The 25,149-nt window shown below is 40.5% G+C and overlaps 1 protein-coding gene across 1 annotated transcript in view; it reads left to right on the top strand.

The window, feature by feature from the left end:
- pappa2 (pappalysin 2) overlaps nt 1-25,149 on the top strand; it is a 74,826-nt gene that overhangs the window by 5,247 nt on the left and 44,430 nt on the right. Inside the window, exons 2-9 of the mRNA XM_069164652.1 lie at nt 1,729-1,961; nt 2,561-2,788; nt 3,004-3,602; nt 14,094-14,242; nt 18,053-18,192; nt 18,560-18,713; nt 19,369-19,561; nt 20,492-20,625. Coding sequence (XP_069020753.1) covers nt 1,729-1,961; nt 2,561-2,788; nt 3,004-3,602; nt 14,094-14,242; nt 18,053-18,192; nt 18,560-18,713; nt 19,369-19,561; nt 20,492-20,625 — 1,830 coding nt within the window. The remainder of the gene's footprint in view (nt 1-1,728; nt 1,962-2,560; nt 2,789-3,003; nt 3,603-14,093; nt 14,243-18,052; nt 18,193-18,559; nt 18,714-19,368; nt 19,562-20,491; nt 20,626-25,149) is intronic.

Here is a 25,149-nt window from a genome sequence, read left to right as displayed (position 1 = left end):
TCCTGCAAGAAGCTCCACAGCACATGAACTCTATCACGTTACCTGTCTCAGTTGACATGCGTCTTCTCACGCCAAGGCAACGCCAGGCGTCACAAAGACATGTCGCCCTCTTGTGGATTGGCAGATGTTTGCCATTTTACCGGGCTCTATCACGATATTACAATATCCAAAATATAAGACGATATCTAATTTGATAATGATATCGATATACAGTACTGCCCAGCCCTAAAGAGCGATGGACCTCGTAATTATCACCAGCAGTGTCCCTCTGTGCCGACAGAGCATTTTACCATTTTTCAGCTCATTGTTTTGGTTTTCTGGCCTGCAACTCACTGACCTCGTTACCTTTTTTTTTTTTTTTTTTTAACAGGTATTCAATTCAGCAAAGAAGCTCTGATACACGACCTGCCCAGCAGGGAAAGATCTGGCAAAGTTTGTAACGGGCAAACTAACAAAGTGGCGCATTTAGCAGATAAAGAAACTTAATATTTCCCTCCCGAGTTGTTGGAGATTGAATATTGTATGAGCCATAAACATGACGCTAAGTGAATGCTAATGTTGCTCCCTGTCTTCAAAATGTGTAAATAGCCAATTGTTTGCTAACATAATCGCCATTACAACAGTAGATGTTGACATTATATCAGTGTGTCGTTGTCGACTGGTTCTGCTGCCACCCAGTGGCCAAAATAAATCTTTAACAGCTGCAAAACATTAGCATCTACTTTAGTAATAGAATAATCATTTATAACGACCCTGACCCCAGTGAAGAGGAATTTTAGTAGTGCAAATGTCTCACAAAATAAAGACCCATAAACCTTCTTGTTTTGCATTCCAAACAAAATGTTGTCATCTGCAGTTGCGTGAAACAGTGAAAACAACACCTTCTTGCTGCTGTGTGCCATCAAATAATGTACTACATCATAATGTACCATCTAATGCAATGGATTTTAAAGGAAATGACTTTGGTGCATGTTTAGTAATGCACTACGGGTTGACTTGGTGTTTTAGTGTTGTATGTTGCACTTTTAGGATTTCTTTGTCACACAAACATAGACTGACAGTGATGTATCTGAGTGATTACATTTGGTAGTACAGCAGGCTACACGCAGTATAAACTAATTCACTTAGCAAATCTATAGCTTCCCAACGCTTCTTTCTTTAACTGAATTAAATGCTTAACCGTGAAACTGGCTCACCTACACGGGGATGTTTTGCTACAGTTGCCCTCTTTACACACCCACAGCCACATGTAAGCATATACATGCACACATACAGCGTTGAGGAGGGTGAAGGGGTTCCCTGACCCTTCGCTGTCCCAGTGTTTGACATCTGGGGAGCAGATGTGGGTCTGTGTGTGTCTGTTGCAACAGCAGATGGAAACATCAGGGCCTTGCCTTGGCTTAGTGAAATACCTCCGTCCTCCCGTGCCTCTCTGTTCTCTCCCGCTGTCTTTGGCTCTGTGTATTCTCTCTGTCTCTGTCTCACCCTCTTTATCGGTGTCTCAGCCACTGTGCACCTCTATCTCTCATTGTCCCCCTGGAACCACAGGAGTACAATCACTTGGGAAGATTGTTTGTGTGTGTGTTTATTTATTCATTTTCTTGAGGTGAACGCTGAATGTTGTCTTGTTTTTTTGGGGTCTTTTTTCCCACCAGTTTTCTGGTATTATATATATATATATATATATATATGTATATATGACTTTCTGCCCTTTACTCTGTGCCCTAGGTGTATTTGACAACTGCTCCCATTCGCTAAGTGAGAAGGGCTGGTCAGTAGGCGTTCGCACGGAGGAACCAGAAGGCACCAAAGATGCACGGTTCTACTTCACGCTTCGCACAGACCGAGCTGTGAAATCCACCACTGTGAACAGCCACCAACAGTACCGAGCAAATGTCTGGACTCACCTGATGGCCACCTACAACGGCCACAACATGACCCTGTATGTTGACGGAGCTAAGGTGTGTACCTTTGATGCATGGTTGAACTTGTCAACTTCAGTTTTTTCAATTACTGAAACACAATGATGTTACAAAAACAACCCCGACTAAACGTCCTTTCACTTCAATCTTCGGACACTAAGAATGTAATGGTCCTTTCACTGGAAGAGAGGAAAGAGAAAAGGGGACAACAGGTGTCATTTGACTTACTTTTTGATTCAGTTTAAGTCGTTTTTTGTTGATATTACCGGGGATACATTTTTGCCTACTTTCCATTGCTACTTTTGTCATTGACATATTGTAGTGTCTGCCAATCAGAGCATTCAGGGAGCAGAATAGGTATAATATATGACTGAATTACCTCAACACTGTAATGCTGTAAAACTTGAGCGGCTTACTGCTAATATGTTCCTCTTAAAAGATCTAAAGCAAGTTCTCCAACCTGGTTCTCGGAGAGCTCCTTTGATTTACAGAATAGATCGCAATCTACTGGTTGGAGACCCCTGGTCTAAAGAATTATGATACTATTAATCATTATTTACTCATAACACAATAAATTAAAGAGAAATTAGTTCATGCCCCTCTTCTTGGCTGTTGTTTCCCCTTTTTATTCCTCTCAGGTGGGAGAGAGCAGCCTCCAGTCGGGGAATCTCTACAGCCCCTTCATGAAGACCTGCAGAACCCTCTTTCTCGGCAGCAACCTATCCGATCAGGGACACAGCTTCAGGGGCTACATAGGAGGCGTGGTCCTGTGGGGATATGCCCGCTCCCATGAGGACTTACTGAAACGGCCACTTCAAATTGACAAGAGCGAGCCAATCCTGGCGATGTGGGCTGACTTCACTAATGTACTGCCTATATTTAACATTCAGTCGTTGAGTCTTTCCAGAGAATAGTTGTTTCAGTTGTCATCATATTGGGCAAAATATATGTTGGGGAGATTATTTTAGTTTTCAATAGCATTACTTAATTATGTACATTGGAATTGGATATAGTATTAAAGGTAATGTTAAGAGTATTAAAGATAATGTTAAGAATACTTCTGCTTGCTTCTGTCTTTAAGGTGAAACAGCTCTGGACTCCACATAAAGTCGGCCTTCATCCAATCATCATCACCACTCCTGTCCCTGATCAAGAACTTGTCTCCTCTTTCCTGCCGCCACCCTGTGGTCTGACACCCTGCGACAACACAGACATCATCTTTGGCTACAACAACAACTGGCAGCTTCGTAGCCCCAAGCAAGTTCGCTACCGGATCGTCAACCTCTCCAATGACGACGGTGGAAACCCCACCGTGACGCAGACCCAGATCCAGCTCCAGCACCGGGCTCTCACTGAGGCCTTCCGCCCTTACAACATCACCCTGGATCTGAGTGTCCACACCGTCAGAAACTCCAGCCTCCGACAGAGGTTTATCCTCAGCAACTGTCGAATTGGCAAGATTGGAAACCGTCAATGTGACCCTGAGTGCGACCACCCGAGGACGGGCCACGATGGAGGGGACTGCCTCAGGCTGGGGCCCTGCTACAACTGGAAGCGACAGGATGGGGTTTGTAACATGGAGTGCAACAGTATACACTATGACTATGATGATGGAGACTGCTGTGACCCGGATATCACCGACGTCCTCAAGACCTGCTTTGATCCTGAATCTCCTGACAGGTGAGGGTAATGAACAAATGTCATGTCATTTTCAACCCTCTGCTGTTCTTCATTTTTTCTTTTCGATGAAAATAATAGTTTTACTCACTAATTATTACCAGTTGCTTCCACTATGTTGTTTTTTTGGATCCTTTTGAAACTACTGTCAATGAAACCTTCCAATTCCTGCGTATTTCTTTCTTCGCACCGGCACATCAGACATAAAAGGCTACATTCCTTGACAGACACAGTAGAAAAACTACCAGGAGGGTGATGTTTTAAACCAGTAAGAACAGCATATTTTTCCAAAGAAAAAAATTCTCAGGACCTAAACGGACACGAATATGAATTTGCATTAGCATGCTGCAGTGCTTCAGCAGGGTCGCGCAACAAACAGCTCAACGTGCTACATGTACAAATTGGTACTCTCACTTTCCCCAGTGGTTTTAGAGAGAGCTCTGTGAAGCGGGGATGGTGGGTGAAGAGGCCAAAGTACACACTTATTTTTACTAAACAACTCGAGCGGCAGCCTGCTGCCTTCCATTTGGTCTGACAGACAGTCTCATGCAGAGTTCCAAATAGCTTGCATGAAGTCTCGCCATGAGGTCGTCGGCCCAGGTTCTTAAAGATCCTTAATCCAACTTGTAACCACAAGATTTACACTGCGCCACTGGAAAACAGAACATGGGAACCGAAGCTAGTTCTTTAAATGATAGATTTAATATTTGATGTCTGAAGCTGACAGAGTACGACAGCTTAATACAAGGATGAAATAAGGATTTTCAAAACAGTAAAATAGCTGTTTTTTCCATTTATACTGTGGTCAAATGGTCAAAGGCTTTTTAAAAAAAATTCATTGTATTAATATTACATACAGATATATATTAATAATGATGTACTGTATCTCTGTGAAAAGTAATCTAAAAAAATAACAGTATATTTATGTAGTACTTACGAATTATAGGCAGACAGAACTGGGGGATGACTACATACAAAGGGAACAGTTTATTTAACAGGAGAAAGTCTACTGGATAAAATATCCCAACACCAAGTGAGTCCAATTATCCTGCACCCCAGAAGCTTTACATAAAATGTAATTTATCTTATTCTTTAGGCTATGTGCTGAAATGTCTGTTTGTGGAATAAAGTCTGCATTGTATAACAATCAGACAGTGCTCCTCGTAGTAGTAATTTTTTTTTTTTTTTGCTGCCATACAAATTGAATCTCATTGAAATTTTTGTTCTGGCATTACCAGAACCGGCACCAATGTGGGATTCCTTCATGGTATCCATCCCCATGTCAAAATTACAATTCCCTATATATAGTACTGTTAGTGACTATAATATAAACTTGAACCAGCAAGAATATAATTTCGCTAATTTGTTGCAGCACTAGGGATTAACCAGTGACACTACTGATTTAAATACCCCCTTGAATGAAAATCAAGTTTTTAACCTTTTTACCATGACCATGTGATAATTTTTTTATATGATGCAAGACATATGATGAGTGAAATAAGCAGTCAACAGCATGGCTGTCAACTTTTTGGGTGGTTTTTTTTTCATAGTATGCCAGCTGGAACTGCTGACAAGCGGCGTAGGACTGGGTGGAGATATGGGCGGGGATTTCTTTCATATCAAAGTGGACGTAGCTCATGGGTCAGAACAGTGAGACCAATGAGGAAATGCCATAAAGTGTAATACCGCTGAAGGCCACAAGGGGTTGGTTCCCAAAAGCCTCTGGCTCCAATAGACTACCATTCAACATCGTTTTCTGGTGGTCCACCTGCAAATGTTCCATCATTAATTAGATATTAGGCTTCAAAAAGATGTAATTTTAGGGGCGTGTCTGTTTGATTGACAGGCCTGTCATGCTGTCAGGTTTCACTTATAGGTGGGTGGCCGTAGTATTGTAGGGTTCCCAATCAGATTAAGTGAGATTTACTGCTCGCTCCTCCCCAGCTCTTCAAAGCATGGTCACTTCTGGCTCCAAAATAGCAATATGGCGACAATCAAAATACCGAACCTGAGGGTTCAGACCAGCAGTTTGCAAACCAATGGGTGACATCACGGTTGGTTGCTGCTTGATCCGAATGCACTGAATGAAGGGAGGGGTGTAGCCTTACATCTAAGCCACTTAAAGGCAGTAGGGGGATTTTTCATGGAAAACTTCTGAATATGTAATTTGATTGGAAGAAATTAGCTTTTGGCAGTTTAATCAGTGCTAAGAGGGGAACTTCACCAAATCTTCCAGTCGCATTTGGGTAGCATAGCTATTGTCCAAATTTATTTAACATCCCCCGCTTTTTTCCACAAAGTTGTAACTAACATCTTTAATACCTAAAAGATCTCCTGGCTGTTTTTTGTTGTTGTGTCAAGATCATAGACCAGCGTGAATCCTTTGGTAAGTCTTGACTTTCCTTACTTGAAACACAAAGGGCCCTTGAGCAAGGCACTTAACTTTCAACATTTTGAGTAGGCCTACAGAAGAGATTTAACTGGATAGCTCCCAACATCCAACAGACAGAGACTGTCTGTGCAGCTACCAGGTGTGAATTTGTACAGCTTGAATGTGAGAGCGGCTGTTGCTGGAAAAGAACATAGTGCTTGGTTTACTTTCCCTGGAAGACGCAGGTTAAAGTTAGGTAGAAGTAACAAAAAAAAATGTTGGCTTGCATATGTGTGGTCTCATTGCTTGGCCATATGCAGGAAGTCCTTCAGGTGTGTCATAAGTAAATGTTAATTTATGTTGTCCTGTCAGGAGCTTGGTGGGATAGACACAGAGAAACAGATCGGAAAAAATGTAGTTGGTGGTTGTTATGGTCAGATGTTCCCTATCTCAGCCTGAGCTCTGTACCCTGCAGAGAGGAGATGGACACTAATGAAAAAAGTTGGACAGCTGACAGCGCTCTGCTCTGCTGTTTTGAACAAACACACAGGTTTTTTTAGGGTCTGGTTCTTGGCCTCAATTATATAAAATACTCTTTGATTTATACTAGATTTAATTGGGTAGTTATTGCAAAGAATATTCTAAAAAACAAATGAATATCCACCACACGTACCTTTGGGTAATAATTGGAATCTCTTTTGGTTTGATATATGACTGAGAATCGGAGAGATCAGTGTAATGTGTTTTAATGTGACCATGTTTTTTCAATTGTGGCTCTGGATCTGATCTGGCTCTGTGCTAGCTTTTTTATAAAGCTTCTGCTGTTCAGATATTAAAAGCAACATTTAAAAGTCAGAGTATGAGTGTGGTTCAAGGCAGCAACGTACCTCCTGCAGTGGAGTTCCTGTCTATAAGCTTCTGACCCTCCACTAAAAACAACATGAACAGCCAATACACAGGAGACCAGAGTGTTGTAAAAAGCGTCCCAGTGGACCAGCAGTACTGTGGGTCTTCTGGAAAGGTCCTGACTCCAGCTTGATGAAAATGTTTGTGTGTGTGAGTCCTTTAGCATGCCGGCATGCATGTGTGCATCTGTGTACCTGGAATCCCAACACACAACTTTTTCAGACAGAGAGAGAATTAATGCGAGGATGACATTTCGCTGGCATTTGTGGAGCACTGAAACATTTTTATGTTTAGGATCTTGGTTTTTGATATCCCCCCCTTCTCTCTGAGCTCTTGGCCAGGTATACAGATTGTGGGACTCTATATGTGTGCAGCTGCTGCTGGCCAGTACAGGGCCAGAGGTTGTCGTAGCCAACTGCTGTCATGACACAAATTTGTTGTCGAGCGCCAGTTCAAGAGCGATGGCCAGGTAGACGGCAGATTCTGGCATCGCAATAAAGAAAAGGGAGCAGGAGGGGGAAAGATGGAGAGGGAGAGAGAAAGGCGAAGGTGGAGAGGGAGTGATGGGGTGGAGGGGGACATCATGTCCATTTTTGCTCTGACACATGTCCAGGATTTGCTAACATTTTTTGGTTAGTTAATCCTGGACAGTGCACGTATGCGCAAGGGGCTCCAGGCAACTCCCCTGAAAGAACAATTACGTTCCAGCCTTCTTTGATGCCTGACGTGCATGTGAATCTCATGCATGATGTTGTTATTTGAGATCAAGTTTTATTCTAGTCAAGTTTTATTGTTCTCATGTTTTAATCACTAATAAAAGTGATTCCAAAAACAGCTTTATGTCTGAATGAGAATGATTTGATTCTGTCTCACAAATGATGCCTCACGCCTGCCTTATGCTTACAGTGTCAGAGAACGTGTGCCACAGCATGCACACTTGCCCATTTGCTAAGACCTAAGTTACTGTTGCTACACCTGTTAAGCCTTTCATTCCTGCATGACGTAGCCTAATACTAGTTTAAAAGGATCACCATGGCATATTTACCATCAAAGTATTTAGACATTTTTGAGTCAAATCCTTGATTTCAGCCAGTGGTAGACAAATATAGTTTCTCAATTCTAGCTGACCACCATGGCATTGCATGATAGGCTTAAGTAGTTCTCAGTATGTGGTAGTACGCTCATGCACTAAAGTACAATAAAAGTGACTTTTAATTGTTTATCTGTGTTATTATCTTCTCCTAGCACTGCATTCATTCAGACCTGACCAACTGTTTGGATGTTTTGCATTTACTTCATTTAAGGCGGCACGGTGGTGCAGTGGTTAGCATTGTTGCCTCACAGCAAAAAGATTCCGGGTTCGAATCCGGTTCTGGGCCTTTCTGTGCGGAGTTTGCATGTTCTCCCTGTGCTTGCGTGGGTTCTCTCCGGGTTCTCCGGCTTCCTCCCATCATCCAAAAACATGCACCACAGGTCAGGTTACCTGGCGCCGCGCTAGTGGCAGCCTGCTGCAGCAGCTCCCCCCTGAGAGCCCCCCTGCTGTAGTGAAGAAATTTCCCCTTGGGGATTAATAAAGTGTATAAAATCAAATTTCAACATGTTTATGCTTTTTTTGGTTGTCAGTCTATCTGTCCTTTCATATGTACATACAGTACATCTGTGTGGCCCATCGTTGTGATGGTAATATTGAGGGAATTTCTTCAAATTTGGCACAGATGTTTACTGAGACTCAAGGATGAATTGATGAGATTTTAGCGGTCACAGGTCACCGTGATCTCACAAAACACATTTGTGTCCCTAACTCCAGAAGTCATGCACCAATTATGTCAGAATTTCACACAAATATCTAACAAAATACAATTAGTGATGACATTTTTTTATACAAAGGAGCAAAAAAAAAAAAAAAACGCTTTACTTTGACATTGACATGCTCTGCACTTCTCTGGCCTTTCTTCAACACTATCACTCAAAAACAGTGGAGGAGATTGTGCCCACTGATATTTGGTTGGATATTGAATTGGTGACACTAATCCACGGCACCCACCTTGAAACTGTGATGATTATACAGTGCAGATCTGGCTGTCTGCTGAAGATGTAACATCTCCATGTTTTGGAATTTGCAGCTTCCTTGGAGCAACATGCATATTTGAAGTAATGTCTGAAAGTGCTGTGCGGCATACAGGTTCATCCCGCAAATTTTCATATACCCCCATATCAGTGCAGTGTTAAAAAAAATATTATAACTATACATTGGGCCTCAAGTCATACACTAATATAACTTGGATTATATCCAGGTGAATACCATTTTGCTGCATTGATAGAGGCTCTATGTTGATTGTATTGAGAGGAGACCGGATACCCTTCTCACGAACAGTTATAACTTTATAACTCAAAAATCAATACCCACAGCTAACACACTTTAACAGGGGATGACTCTATTGCACAAAGCAATATGTGACACATCAACAATGTGTGACATTTGCAAAATCACACTGCCGAATGGCATGCTGGGTACAGTAGCTAGATAGCCAGGTGGTGCAACAATATTTTAAACATGGGAGAGGCTCCGTAGCTACAGTAATTTTGAGAACAGAAAAGAGCGATGAAGCGTGAATAAAGGAAGACCAGAGATAAGCCAGAAGAGCATGTGCCCAAGAGAATATCTTTGTCTGCTCTTTGGAAGTTTTTGGGCTTCAAAAAAAATCTATTGTAAACTAAAATAATATATATTGTAAAATTTTGCGAGCGACTGATGGTGGTAACAGTAGCAGCATAGTCACCTCAGTAGATGGAATACAAACAGTTTATGTGGTTACAGTCGTCAGATTGGAGGCCATCAACCAGTAGCACCAGTGACACAGTAAAACCAAAGGGTCGGACATCACTTGAAGAGGCATTTTCTCAAGGTTCTACCTATCACAGGAAAAGCAAGTGGTGGAGTGACGTTATGATCGCAATAACAATCTATCTATGCAAAGACGTGGTCTAGCTACAAATACTGTAGTCAAGAAAGACATGTTCAGAGAAATGACTAAAGCACTGGAATCAAGGTATGTCTTGTATCTTGGCGTCCAGTCCATATGCCAAATTGTCCTTGGGCAACTGAACCCCAAATTAAGCTTAATGGCAAGTGATCACCTTGCATGGCAGATTTGTTGGTGTGTGAATGTTTGTGTGTGTGAATGGGAGGCAAACTAAAGCGTTGTGAGACCACTAAGGTGGTAAAGCACTATGTGAGGGTGGATCAATACATTCAGAGACTGCTCCTTTTGCACGCGAAAGATGTGCAGCATTGTGACGTGCACGGAGCTGAATAAAGTTATAAACTTAAAGAGTGATAGAAATGTTTGGTCATTAAGCACTGCACTATCGTCTGCTGTCATGGCTATAACTTTGTGTTCAATCAGGATCAGCTTTATTGAAGACGCCTGTGAACACATACAAGGAATTAAATTCTGTTTTCTGTTTCTCTGTGAATTTACAACCATTACAGTATACAGTCCCCAGACAAGAATAACAAAGCTATAGCTAGAATAACTTCAACTTGACTGGTTTGTGGAGGTACACAACTGAGGTGGTACTTGTAGTTGGACTATGTCCTCTGGTTCCTGAGGGCTCAAAGTAACTGACATTTTCAACAATAATATTTGAAATGGACGCACATCTACACTTTTACATGGTGACAGTACTTGGGCTGACTCTACTGTTGATTCATACAGGGTTTGACTAGCCCACAAATTTTGTTAATTCATAACCAGAATTTTCACCTCAGTCTTGTAGAGCCATTTAATTCTGCCAGGTTGGCCGTACTCTTCCATTGAGGCATCATCGGAGTCTCAGAAGCTGAAGAGTCAACTCTTTAGTGGTCAACTTTCTGTCACTTGTAATTGCGCAGCCCAGGGTGATGGATACTGCACACAGTCTCAGTTGAAGTCAGCGTCAGTAATATATTGAGAACAGGGTTTCCCTGAAGCATCTTAAATCTTAAAAACATTATTTAGTCAGGCAAAGTGCCTGAGAAAACATATTCTTATTTACTGTACATCACATACACTAAGGGAGGGATTGCATTAGGGGGAGGATTACCCACACGTGGGACTCTTGGCTGCTGTCCAACACCTTTGGACCAATTTAGAGGGAAGTGCCTCACTTAAGGGCACATTGACAGTGGTGTATGGGAGGATGGGGATCACTGCTTTCTTATTTCATCCATTTAGATTTTCCCCAGCTGAAAGCCAACATCTTATGGTCACAAGCTCACCTGTCTATCCTTCAGGCTGTTGGAACAGTGTAAGCAGCACTGAGCCAGACCTGAAAAGCATTTGTAATGACCAATTATTTAAATTATATTTCTGATGAAAAAAAAACAAGCACTTTTAAACCTTTTAAGTTTCAAGCATGGCTAAGTAATATGAATAAAAACAGCCCTTAAGCTGAGCTTGATCAAAAGCATAAAAGTTAATTTACTTTTATAGGAAACTGACAGAAAACAAATCATTCAAATACACTTGAATGAGGGAAAGATTAAATTATGCCTTAATAATTTTAACAAAGTTAGCCCAGCACAGCTGAAATTGATCAATCACATAAAACCTAAACTCCCTGCCTAATAAATGCAACATAAAACAATAATCCATTACGTTCTAATAATCAAAAAACACTTAAATCCAAAGCTTTGCCTGTGTGAGTTGAAACAAAACAAGACTTATGTCATGCATGATTCATACATTTACCAGCATGTATTTTTATAAATATGAAGTAACCTAATCTGACCCAATGATTTAAGGATACATCAGTGGAAGACCCTAAATGCGTGCACACAGATACACACACTCCCATAGAGCCAAATCCTTTTTCCCATCACACAGTTTTGATGCTCCAGAAAACCATAGGAGACTCAGCTAAAAGCCTAAACTGTCTGGCATGCAGGCATTGGGCAGTCGGTGGGACCCCGCTGCACAGCTCTCAGACCCAGTAGGGCTTAATGGTGATAGGTGCAAAAGCTTTCCAGCTATGAAAGCAAAGGAGAAAAATGACATGTGACATCACCACAGCCGAGGAAAAACAAACCCGGTTTCACACATCAAAGTATCTCCGGGGTAATTTATCACAGATCGAGAGAAGAAAATGTGGGAATGTTGGGCTGTGGGGGGCAGCGGTTTGAAGTACCCTGACCAATTCAAACAATTAGGATTTGAAGTTATGTTCAGGGCAGAGATGGATGTTGATGGATTGAAGCAAACTGTCGTTTGCTAAAGAGGTACCCTACACTGAGTATACACCAGAAGCACCTGAACCTACTTTCACAAGACTAATTTGCATCACTTCAGCCAAAGATTAAAGGCGTACTCTAAAATGTTTTGGATTAATGCCATGGGCTGAATAAGAAGAGTCAATCTAGTTGCATTGTTTAGTTGTCCAGACATCCTTATCCTTGGTTAGCACAAAATCTAGATGCACGTTCTCCCCTCGTTAGCTGGGCTAACGCTAGTCTCGTTATCTCTGTCTCTAACGTTAAAATATCTACATATTGCAAATTAAGTTGAACAAAAAAATGTAATAGATATCCCATAGGCTAGCTAAAAGTTGTATAGGTGCAACAAAATGGATGAGAACAATGAGAGACCAAGTAAGGGTCGCTTACTTATGCTGTGTTCAAATTCAATTCAATTCAACTTTATTTATGTAGCGCCAAATCACAACATAGGTTATTTCATGGCACTTAACAAATTGAAGTCCTTACAGCAAGACTTTACAACATTATACAGAGAAACCCAACAATTTCACAATTCCCACATAAGCTAGGAGGGAAAATACTCCTCTTTAAGGGAGAAAAACCTCCAACAGAGGGAAGAAAAACTCCCTCTTAACAGGAAGAAACCTCCGACAGAACCAGGCTCAGAGGTGGGCGGCCATCTGCCTCGACTGGTTGGGGTGAGAGGAGAGCATAGAAAGAAAAGGACAGCATAGAGATATAAGAGAAGAACTGTTGGTGGAGACGACAAGCGCAGATCAGAGACATGCAGCTCTATGACGGGACATCTGCAAAAGAAAGAACAGAAACTACGTGAGCGAGGGAACTGAATGGAGACAACAGACAATAAGAAGAAACTATGGGAGAGAAAAGGATGGTGAGGTACGAGTCAGTTAAAGAGTAGGAGGAAAGAAAAGAAGCTCAGCATGTAACGAGGTCCCCCAGCAGCCTCAGCCTATAACAGCATAACTAAGGGTTGGTTCAGGTCTACCTGAGCCAGCCCTAACTATAAGCTTTATCAAAAAGGAACGTTTTGAGTCTAATCTTAAAGCTAGAGACGGTTTCTGCCCCTCGAACACAAACTGGGAGCTGGTTCCACAGGGGAGGAGCCTGAAAACTGAAGCTCCGCCTCCCATTCTACGTCTGTGGAATGGGGTCGTAATTACTGTGTACATGAGAAGAGTCCATATAAACGGCCCCCTAATGTGGTATTCACGACATCGGAACTTGATATTTTCTATAAGCCTTGAGTTCATGAGTTGTGACGTGTTTGCTGGCTTTAATGGAAATGGCAGAGGCTATGGAAGTTCATTTTTGGTTGGATATTAAGCTAATATATTGTGATTTTAGTTATGTAGTGTTTGTCTTCATAACTTAGATAATAGCCTATGTCTGAAGAAAATGTTGAATTGTGAGCCTCAGTGGCTTCCAGACATCGTCCCTGTTGCCATTACCTAGCAATTGTGTTTTTACAACTTAACCACTTGAACGCCGAGCATACGATGCACACAACCTCCCAAGTCCTGATCACTAGCTCACGAGTTCCATTTGAACGCAGCACTACTGCAAAGAAAATCACTAGGTTTACAAACACAATATTTGACAGGTTCATTTTTGGAACACTTTACAATTTTCACTATTTTCTAAAGAGGCAGGGAAATTAATCACGTTTAGCTCAAAAGAGTGTAGTTACAGTTATATATTTAAAGTTTAAGGCAGCTAGAACTTTGCAATTTAATGACTTCGCTGAGTTAACAGGTAGTTGACTCAAGTGTTTACCTGGAGCATCGTAACAGGGATTTACTAGGGACACCTGTACTGTTAGATTCTCTTTCACTTCACTTTCATGGATGCAAATGGCATACTGTACACCATGTTAGTCTACTAACTCTGTGTTCATAAACTATAACAGGACTAAAAATTGTGTTTTAATGTTTACATGTTTCTCTTTCTATTTCTGCAGGGCCTACATGAGTGTGAAAGAGTTGAAGGAGGATCTTCATCTGAACGGTACAGACACACTCAATGTTTTCTTTGCCAGCAACTCGGTGCGTGAAGAGCTAGCAGGAGCTGCAACCTGGCCATGGGCAAAGGAAGCTCTTACACACCAAGGTGAGTTGATTTATATCAAGCTACATTACAATTACAATTTTGTTTGTCTGTGTTCCTCTCCCTCCGTTATTTCTAAACTTTTCCCTTTCCCTTTTCTCCTCTATTTCCAGTTTTGCGAGTCTTACTTCCTGCTTGTGCCTCTTTCACTTTGTGCCACTTTTTCTTTTAAGCTACCCATTCATCTTTTCCCTCAACCTCCAGTTGTTGTAGTCTGCGTTGGCCATTTCCAAATTAGATGGGGAGAACAATTGGAGCTGGCAGAGTTATCTTATTCCCAGCACGTTGCCTCTTTCCTATGCCAATCGTTAGGACCTTTCCACTGGAAAAGGTTAATCAACCCAACAACAACCAAACAAACAAACGTCAGTTTGGGCTCTGTACCATTGTTGCCACCCATGCCCACTTGCCAGCTGTTCTGTATTAATTTACTGACTTTTTTCTTCATGTGCCAGTACAAAGTAGTTATTGGAATCAAAAGTAGGAGACATATGGAGTTGATGTACTTCTTGAGGAAGCATTTATCTTTTAAAGAAAATGTTTCTTTGGAATTATTTACACACTCTAAACGTGTGAATGCTGCTACTTCACAGACTTCATGTTTTTCTGAAGCTGATGGCACAGCCTCATTAAGAACGGATGAAAAACAAGTTGAAGTACATTTCTTCTCATTCTCTTCCTTTCCATCAAGGACACTTCCAGTGCACAGCACTACACTGTCAGCAATGATGACATCATAATATTGCTGCCTCTGGCCAGCAGCTCATTTTAAGTGTGATGAGTGAACGGATTTAAAAATAGTAAAACTCCCCACAAGTTCGACTTCACTTGTGTTAGTGAGGAACAGGAGGATGAAGATAATGGGCTTTTTATCATTAAAGATTGGTTGATCGGTATCGAGTTAAAATTTCTGCTGCAACAGTTTCAAACTGATATAATCCAACAAAGATGTTCTGAAGAACATCACAGTGATTTCCCTTTACTCTCTACATCTTGACTCAATGGATGATCTGTTAGGATAGAAGGTCCATAGATGTATGATTTAGATCTAGCAATTATCAGTATATGATAATAAAATGTCCTTACTTAATGCCAGATAGGTTAAAGGCTGTCTGAAAAGAAATCCCTCAATTTACTACATAGTGCATAACATACACCATCCGCTATTATATTATATTGTCCAAAGTCGAGTGTGTAAATATATCCACAAAGAAAATGTAAAACAATGCACTACACTACTTTCTGCTAACAATCCCAAAATGCAATTCTCCACATTTGAAAGATGTAAAAAAATCCCATTCATGCACTCACGACGCGCTGATGGTGATGATATGCAAAGTGACGATGCCTAGTTTATGTCTGCAACCTTAATTTGTGGCTCTCTCGTGTAAACTGCTTCTTTCATATAGGAAGAAGTAAATGAGTGAAAAACAGAGTGATTTTGGACACGGTCACACGAGTATATGAAAGCACGTCCAATGAAGGTCTGGTTACAGCACATAAATTCATGTTTAAATTGCCAATATTTGAGTCTGTTATGCATTTGATTTATTACCTTGATTTATTTCATATAATTGCAATTTTTTTTCAGATTGAATATGTAATTATATTCCTCAGTTTTAATATCACTTTAAACTGTGGCAACTTCTGCTGGGCATTTGGTACAAGTGTAATAGATTAAATTGATTATTGAGACATCCAAAACATTGCTGTGTGATTCAATGAAAATAACCGTCACTCTAGGCTAAACACTGTTAAAGTTTTATATCCACAACACACAATCAAATTTGCTGGCACAAATTAATTTCATCTGCCTTTGCTTACACAGCATAATCAAGGCAAAACTGATAAGAAGTTGTCAAACCTGATATTGAAGAATGGGTGCAAACACACATGTTTACTTTACCGGACCTTTCCCCATATCTGTTTGTAATTAGAATTTCTATGCAGTTGTCTACATTCAAAATGTACAAGTTTATTTTTCTCCATTTAAGGGTAAATGTGTAGGATTTTGGGGATCTACTGTCAGCAATGAAATATAATAGTCACAGCAAAGTTTTCTTTAGTGTATAATCACCTGAAACTAAGAATCGTTGCATTCACTTTACCATATGAGACTCCAAAGTATACCTAGTCCCTTTCCATGGAGCCGCCGTGTTGCATCGCTTCTACAGTAGCCCAGAGGGGACAAACCAACATTGGCTCTCCTGGGACTTTTGTGTTTTTTTGTTAGTTTTGTGGCCACTGTAGATTCTCTTACACACTTGGAAGGGGAGGTTGAGTCAAAGCATGTTCAGCTGGTTGAAGCCTCACCACTGGATGCCACTAAACCCTACACACTCCTCCTGTAAAGGGAGCAGCAGCGCTTTGCCAAACACAATTGTATAAAGTTGCGTATTCAGAAATTCAACCACAGGACAAGCTGGACAACTCAGAAAACAAAGTGCACACACAATATAAATTATATTCATTCGAACGTATAAACTTTTCGCTGGTATGGTATTGAAATATTCTAGTTATGGCTGCCAGAGCTTTTGTTCTAAAATATTCATTGTGGTTGTTGCTTCAGAAACACAAACAACTGATATTTATATAAATCATGTTATTGTTTTGTAGATCTGTTGGAATGAGGTTGAAATTAATCGATTTAAATGTGGAGTATGACTTTACTGCCACCAGTTGTATTGTCAGTTAATGTTACATTTTTAAATTTTTCTGTTGAGATCAGTTTTCTGCTGAATGTGTCCCACATGACATTTATTTCAGCTGCACAGCATCTGTCCCTGTTTAAAAACAAGTTAGTGGATGACAAGTTGAGGCCTTGTTGTTTGGTGTCTACGTATTTAATGTCTTTATTGCTCAATGGCTTCACCACTAAACACACTGAAAACCAATGACTCATGTCTCTTCTTGACTGTGATTATCAGCATTCTACAAATATGGCCGTTGTTGTCACGACCCCCAAACTATGACAGTCTTTGTTTATTTGAGATTTTTATTAAATCTTTAATATTCCAATTAAATGTTATTTTTTTTTACATTATAAATTGTTTCCTTTTTTTTAAAAATTAGAATGAACACAGTGACATAATTTGTTTTATTCAAAAATATATCAAATGGACATAACCATGTTAAAAAAAGTTCAGGATCCTGTGTCCATATCAACTTTCTATTTAATTGGAACTTGTCGCTAACTGCTAACTAGATCAACAAACAGACATAAAAGTATCCTCACCTCCTTGCACGGAGCAGGGTCATTATCATAATTGTTCCAGAAGTTATTTAATGTGTTTACGGAAACATAAATAAGATATTTTTTCCAAAGTAATAATCCATGATATTTTTTCTTAAAGAAATGCTTGGAAAAAAAAATTGTCCACCTCAATTGACACAAAAATTGCACTGCACTACAGTATTTGCCGATTCACCCTATGCTCGCCGTTTCTCTGTGCAGCCAGATTGACGTTAATACACGGAAATTGCAAGTGCGGCAAAAAGCTGTGAAAATGCCAATATACCTGAATCTCCACCGCGCTGGGCACAAAAATAGGGCCTTCATGTCTTACCAAAGGACACTAAACCATTTTACACGTCACAATCAAAAATCATTGCATCCTGGCCCAACTGTTGCAGTGTTGAGGGGGAGCACAATCTTAAATTTCTATTTTCATTATCTTCATCATTCACTTTTTTCTCTGTTCAATTAGTCATTTAAATTTACTATATTTTTCTTGACTGACTTGCTTCTCAAAAAACAAATATCTATAGAGAATAATATTATGGGTCATACAGTGAATTTGATCTGGTCCTCAGGGGGGATGGTCCTGAACCCGTCTTACTTTGGTACGATGGGCCACCACAACACAATGATCCATGAGATGGGACACATATTCGGACTGTACCATGTCTTCAAGGGGGTGAGCGAGCGGGACTCCTGTGATGACCCATGTCAGGTACCGTAGGACTGTTAAAATCTGCTTCTTGTGAGGATGCTTTGTTTGGGATTATCATTACAGGTGTACCTACCAATCAGAAAATTATAATAAGAATAGAATATAATCTCCCTTAATTGCTCCCTTTAATATATTGCAATATCTAAAGTTGTTCCCTTATGTAGGAAAGCATCGTTGATTGGCCATTTTATACAAACATTGAATGTGCTTCACAGGAACTTGGTGACATTTTCAATTCCTTAGACATGATACTCATCAACTGCTCTCTGTTAAATAAAGACACGACTACCCGGATGGAGCTTCTTACTCTTCTGTGTTCATTTGGTGTCATCATGCATTTATATGTCTCTGTCGTGTGCGTGTGCAGGAGACCACCCCGTCCATGGAGACAGGAGATATGTGTGCCGACACTGCCCCGACACCAAAATCCAAAGCCTGTCACGACCCCGGAGCTGTCAACGATACCTGTGGAGTCACCACCTACCACGACACCCCGTACAGCAACTACATGAGTTACACAGGTACAGAGGATGAACTTCTTGTGCCCAACAAAACCAGCTAATTACACTGCATTGCACAACACATTTTATGTTAGAGTACATTAGGAGATGAAATAGATGTACTCTCTAACTGCATACTACATATTAAGAAACGTTACTTTATTTTACAACAATGACAAACTTCAGTAGCAGTTTAAACATTCAGGTGTTGGTTACAAAGGCTGTAGACTGTGATCTGTTTCACTTCAAAATAGACAGATGTGAGGCACATATGTAAAAGTAATTCACCTCCTCGAATACACTGCCACACATGCTTGAAGAATAACTACAAGACTTATCCTCCATCTATTGTTTGATAAATAACTTGGATTGACTTTTTGTAATTTATTTTTGAGAAGTTAACCCTTGATTAATTGTATTTAAAACATTTTTATTGTTATTATTGTAGAGCAGAAAACTAAAACAGTCATTTCTATCCAAAGTAACTCTTGAACAGTTAGACCTGAATGTTCCTGTATGTACTGAGATTCTCAAAAGCATTAATTGAGGACATTGCTGTTGCACGGTGGTACTGCAGCTCCTCTGTCTGCAATACACTGAATTATTTCTAAGCTTGAAATTTGCGCTGCAGTCAGTGAAGACTAACTGAGCTTTTCCTTTAATTGCACCACGTCAGATGACAACTGCACCAACCATTTCACTCCAAACCAAGTGGCCAGGATGCACTGTTATCTAGACCTGGTGTACCAGAAGTGGCTGATGGACCGGCAGCCTGCCCCCATCCCTCTGGCCCCCATAGTGACTGACCAGAGCACAGATTCTGTCTCCATCTATTGGCTCCCACCTACAAGGGGACCGCTTTATCAAAGGTACGATCGTACAAGCTCTTATTTATCTCATCAAGGAATACTTTAGATTTAGTGTGTTGTCTGCGTTTGTAGCATCTTTATCATAAACCTTGACCCTAAACATAGACAAAGAATTTACAACTATAGTGCTCAAATACGTTTCACATTTTTTCCAACTGATTGGAGCCCAGAAAATCTTTGGGGAATATATTTATCTGGTTCGATGACTGCTTTATGAATTTTGCATTTTTATTTTCATGAGTCAACATGAATAAATGATATTGAAACGCCAAGACCCTCGTCAGGTACTACTAACACATAATTGCAGCTGCTATGAGTGACAACGCTGCCAGCAATGTGCTGCATGTTTTGCAAATAAACAAGTGAATGTGGGTTTACATCATTAAAGGACTCAAGCCATGGTGGACTGCTGAGCATGAACGTGTCATTTTAACCTATCATTTAAACATGTGACGAATAACTAACAAATACAGTAATGGACAAGTTATATGTGATGAAACATAATCAGGCTGCCATTAAAACCAATCAGTGGATGTAATATCTGGTCATACCTTCTCGTAATGCGTTAAGGCTCTTCATGATTAGTCTCGTCATACTTTCCTGACTTTATGAGATGACAAAGATAATCAGTGTAAATCTATGGGGGAAAAAAAATGCCAGTTTGCAGTGAATTATTCAATTGTCAATACATGTTGTTGAATGTTGGCTTTCCGAATTTGGAGAATAGAAGGCTGCATTTTCTTCACCTTATTTGGAGTGCGTGCAATGACATCAGCCATGTTGGCGGACTGTAATGCATTTCGGTTCTTTTGCGACTGTAGCCTCACATAACCTCCGCTATCACACTGATGCTCAGCCCATCTTTCCCTGGAAAATCACATATTCACCTGAAGTACTTGCCACTAGCAGCTCTGTTTGCTTTTGTCCCAGTTCCTCACTCCATGTGTCTCATCTCAACTGTGGAGACTGTGAGAATGATGGCGTCTTCCACCAGTACGCCTACGAGGCCACTTCCCCTCGCATCTGTGACACATCAGGCTACTGGACACCCGAGGAGGCAACTGGTCAGTCAAGTTTATGTCTATAAACTTTACTTAAGATATATATTTTTATATATCCAACATACATACAGTATTATACCCTTTACTGGTAATTCATCCGCTTCAGATCATTGTGAATATATATATTAAAAAAAAGGAATTTAGGGTTTCTGAAGCTGTATGTAAAGCTGCAACTAAAAGATGAGTGATAAATGACTTGATTAAAATCAACTATTTTCCCACTACTTATATTAATAAAAACATAATGGCAATGTTAAACGGAAAATTGATCTTGGTAATGAGGCATATTGTTGTTTTTACTCATCCTTCCTCGTAAAAGTGACAATTATTTAGCTGGCGTCCTTCACCTTATACATTTTTCAATAAGCAGTGACATTCGGGAATGTGTCAGTTTCAGGTTTGAGTTTTATTTCTCTCTCTTGTTTCCACCAAGCAGATCAACCCCCCCTCACCTCCAAATGCACACACACACACACACACACACACACACACACACACACACACACACACACACACACACACACACACACACACGTCTCTTCCCCGTAAATTTCAGGTGCGTGCAAGGTTAATGGCTCCTGGAAGAGGAATAAGCAGAAAATCATTAAATGATAATTGGCCTCAGCTACAGACCTCTTTCTGTGTCTGTCTTGTTTTAGCCAAAGTGAGAACAAGGATTATTAGGATAAGCGTCTACTCTGGGTAATGTTTGGGTGCTGTTCAAACATTGAACCTCCGTCATAATCCCCAAAAAAGTGCATCCTGTAGCACCGTACTTTGAAACATTACGCTTCATGTAAGCACATGGTCCTTGTTATTCCAATCATAATTTCTGGGGAAGCATGGTTTCGTTTGACATGACATATAGGGTTAGGGGAGAGAAGCAAAGAAAGAAAAAGTAACCCAGGGAAGCAGATGAGGGAGAGAGAGAAGACAAGAAACAAGGAAAGACATATGCTGAAAGAATGAATGTACAAACACAATAACACTTTGCTTCTCTTCCGCGGAAACTCTACCCAAATATGTGGAAATCCTCTGCAGGAATTTATGCTTTGAAAACCAGCGATGAGGGGGAGTAGGGGGAGTATGGCGGGGGGGGGGGGGGGGGGGGGGGATTACCGCTCCCTATTTCGCTGCGGGATCATAACGATGATAAAGAGTCAATTACAGTCTTACTCTAAACAGTGGTATGCACATAGCTGAGGAGACAGCCAGTCTGCTGGCTTCCCCTGGCTCCCTTTTCACTCTGTCCCACTTCTAAAGACAATGATGCATGGGTCACTTTGTCAGCCAACGGAGACGGGCAATCGCCTTCAGCAGGGAAAAGAGGAAAGAGGAAATTGGAAAAATTCAATGCGGATATTATAGCTGGCAAACCAAAACATAAGTTTAAACGCAAAACACTGTTGGCTTGGATCGTTGGCAAAATTGTCCTGTGCCAGTATATCGGCTGGTTTCTTCACTGGTCTGTTTTCAGGCTGATGGAAACCACCACATTGTATTGTGAGGGATTAAATTGGTTTATTTGCTACATCAACTTTTAAAGATGCTTCGATTTCAACACAGAAGTACCGAGTCAGCTTTTAAAGGTGCATGGTTGTACTAAAGAGAAGAGAGTCCGTACCTGTGTAAAATCCAATACCACATTTCTCATCTGACTAATTGATGAAAAGAGAAATGTAAAGTATATAGAGAATATAGTGGTTGCAATGGGTGATTTGTTTTACTTTACCATGTCAAAATTAGTATTCCAGGTCTGTATGTATGAGATTAATATAATGCATACAGATCTGGATTCATGAATAGGAATTAATGCACATACAAAATCTTTTTGTGACAGGCATCTTGCACTGGTGGTTCTCTCAGCACGAACGACAACAACCAGCTGAAGTATGGTTTCCAAGGTGTTTATCTCACCAACAAATAATATACAATCAATAAATAAACAATTTCAGTGTGCTCGTCTGCCGAGCATCCGAGCACTCGCCGCAAGTCTGTTCAGCAGCCACCCTGCTGCTCCGTGTTCCCAGTAGTGCGAGCCGTCCGGTGTCCTGCTACTGGGTTTTAAAGAGAAATAGAGGGACAAACAGGAATTCAATTTAGCTGGGCTAATTAAGCCTCTTCCAGGCACCGATCCCTGAACCACTCCCACAATCAGTCCCTTCTGCAGCTGAGCCAAACAATGCCCCACTACCACACTTTTCAACATATATTATTAGTAGATATATTGCACAAGAATGTAAAAAAGTTTGGTATAGTTGTTGTATATAGTGTACCGCTGGCGTGTAGAAAGTATAGAAATGAAAATGGTTGCACAAAATATCCCCATTCATTTTAAAGCTGCATGAATGATAATAATTTGGCCATAATGTTAATTTATTGTGACCTTTTAAAGCTGTCATTGCCAACATGTTGACAGTTGCATCCTCGCATCATCAGCAGACCCAGAAGAGCATCACATCCCGCTCAAGTTGTTTTTGATTCACCATAGAACTGAGACTAATCAGAACAAAAGCAGTTATCCAAAGTAAAGTACCCCGTGGAGCTCCATGGATCTGCAGAGTTGGGTGCTAATTTTCTGGTTTGTTAATGAGAGACACCTTTCACATTGCAGTCATTTAATTTATTATTTCTTTAGAAAATATGAATTAGAACATCTTTAAATAATTAATCTTTCTAGATGTGTGATTTTCACAGACATTTAGTTTGTTAACTGCATCAAAAACATATTGTTTAGGCAATAAAAGCTACTTTGGTCAAGGATGAGTAAATGGATTAAGATGTGCTTCTCATCGGACTCAACAGCCCATACTGCGGTGCAGAAATAAATCTTATGGCAGATATGTTTTTTTTAGATTAACAAGTCATCTTTACTGCTTGTTACCTTTGTGGTGCCCAACAGGCTGTCTATATAAGACCAACTCAACTGTCTAGTTCTCTTCCTGTAATGGCCATGCTTCACATTTGCCATTCCTCAGTTAATAATCAGTACATTAAAGTTTGAATTAAAATGATCTTTTACTTTAAAATTTAAGATTTTGCTTACATTTATATATCACGTACTTCAGTAACTGTGAAAATGTCCTGAGCTAAAAAAAAAAGTCAGTTGCAGGTTTATAGTTCTTGTTCATAGAACAATTATTTAACATTATTTAACTTGCGTCTTGGTCTTTTTGACAGGCGATCCATTGTGCCTCCACACTTGGCTGATGTAGTAGGTGTGAAATATGTACCACCTCATTAACATGCTGATTTTATTTGGCTTTCACCTGAGACACTGCTGAGAGTAACTACCCTAATGTTATTCCGTTGGGCTAATCCCTAACACTGCAACAATTAACAACTCATTTTGCCTGATGTAATGATGGTACGACTGCGTTTTTGAATGAGGGCCATGTTTAAGTGAGGGGGTGACGACTTGTAACTCTTAACTGGAAAATTCAGCTCTCTTTTACATGAGAGAAAGTTTGCTGGTAATTGTTAAAAGTGATTCTGGGAAATATTTTTTCTTTTATAGTACTCTATTAATCCCCGAGGGGAAATTTCTTCACTGCAGCAGGGGGGGCTCTCAGGGGGGAACTGCTGCAACAGGCTGCCACTAGTGCGGCACCGGGTAACCTGACGTGCATGTTTTTGGATGATGGGAGGAAGCCGGAGAACCTGGAGAGAACCCACGCAAGCACAGGGAGAACATGAAAACTCCACACAGAAAGGCCCAGGACCGGATTCGAACACGGAACCTTTTTGCTGTGAGGCGACAATGCTAACCACTGCACCACCGTGCCACCCAAATATATTCACAGTCACTACTAAGTAGGCAACACATGTCGAGAAAGAGGCAGACCTCCATGACAATAAAATTAGGAAGGAAATATCCTCACTGTCAAATGTAAACTAATCTGCTTCCTCAAGACTGGGAGGATGTGTTTTGTTCAGATTTGATTGACACTGGCATCTTCCTGGCAACATAAGGAAACATCCCCACAACTGTCATCATATGCATGACACCTTTTTTCATTAGAGCCTCGCTAATTCAAACCAGCAGGAAGAAAATAAAATTCAGAAATTTTCAAATCAAAATTACTAATATTGTCTTAACTTGCGCTAAAGATTGTGTATTCATGTGGAATCCCATTGTTTATAGTAAAAAAAAAAATCCGATTGGGATTCTTTATTTTCAGGGCTTTTAATAGTTCCGAGAAATACAACCCGAGTAAGATATTTTCACAAAGATAAATGTGGTTACAGATTTAAAAACGACAGACAAAACGTTGTATTTGAAGATACAGCAGATAGAGAGCAACTCTGAATTGTGTGCGACTCATCGTCCACCTCTGATACACAGATTAATGATCGTCAGCCACACACACAACTTTAACTTTGTTGCGGTTGATCCATTCAGTTTAACAGCCGGGCTTGGCATGCCTGAGTTTACTTTACACACACTCTCACATGTGGGAAACATGCACACAAAGTGCAAATGACAAACAGTGCTTCAGACCAAGTCAGCCACTCTATGTACCGTAT

Source organism: Embiotoca jacksoni, unplaced genomic scaffold (genome assembly GCF_022577435.1).
Source record: "Embiotoca jacksoni isolate LCO1_2020_lvr unplaced genomic scaffold, fEmbJac1.0.p SCAF_31, whole genome shotgun sequence".
In the NCBI taxonomy this organism is placed as follows: Eukaryota; Metazoa; Chordata; class Actinopteri; family Embiotocidae; genus Embiotoca; species Embiotoca jacksoni.
This window is presented reverse-complemented; position numbering and strand designations above follow the sequence as displayed.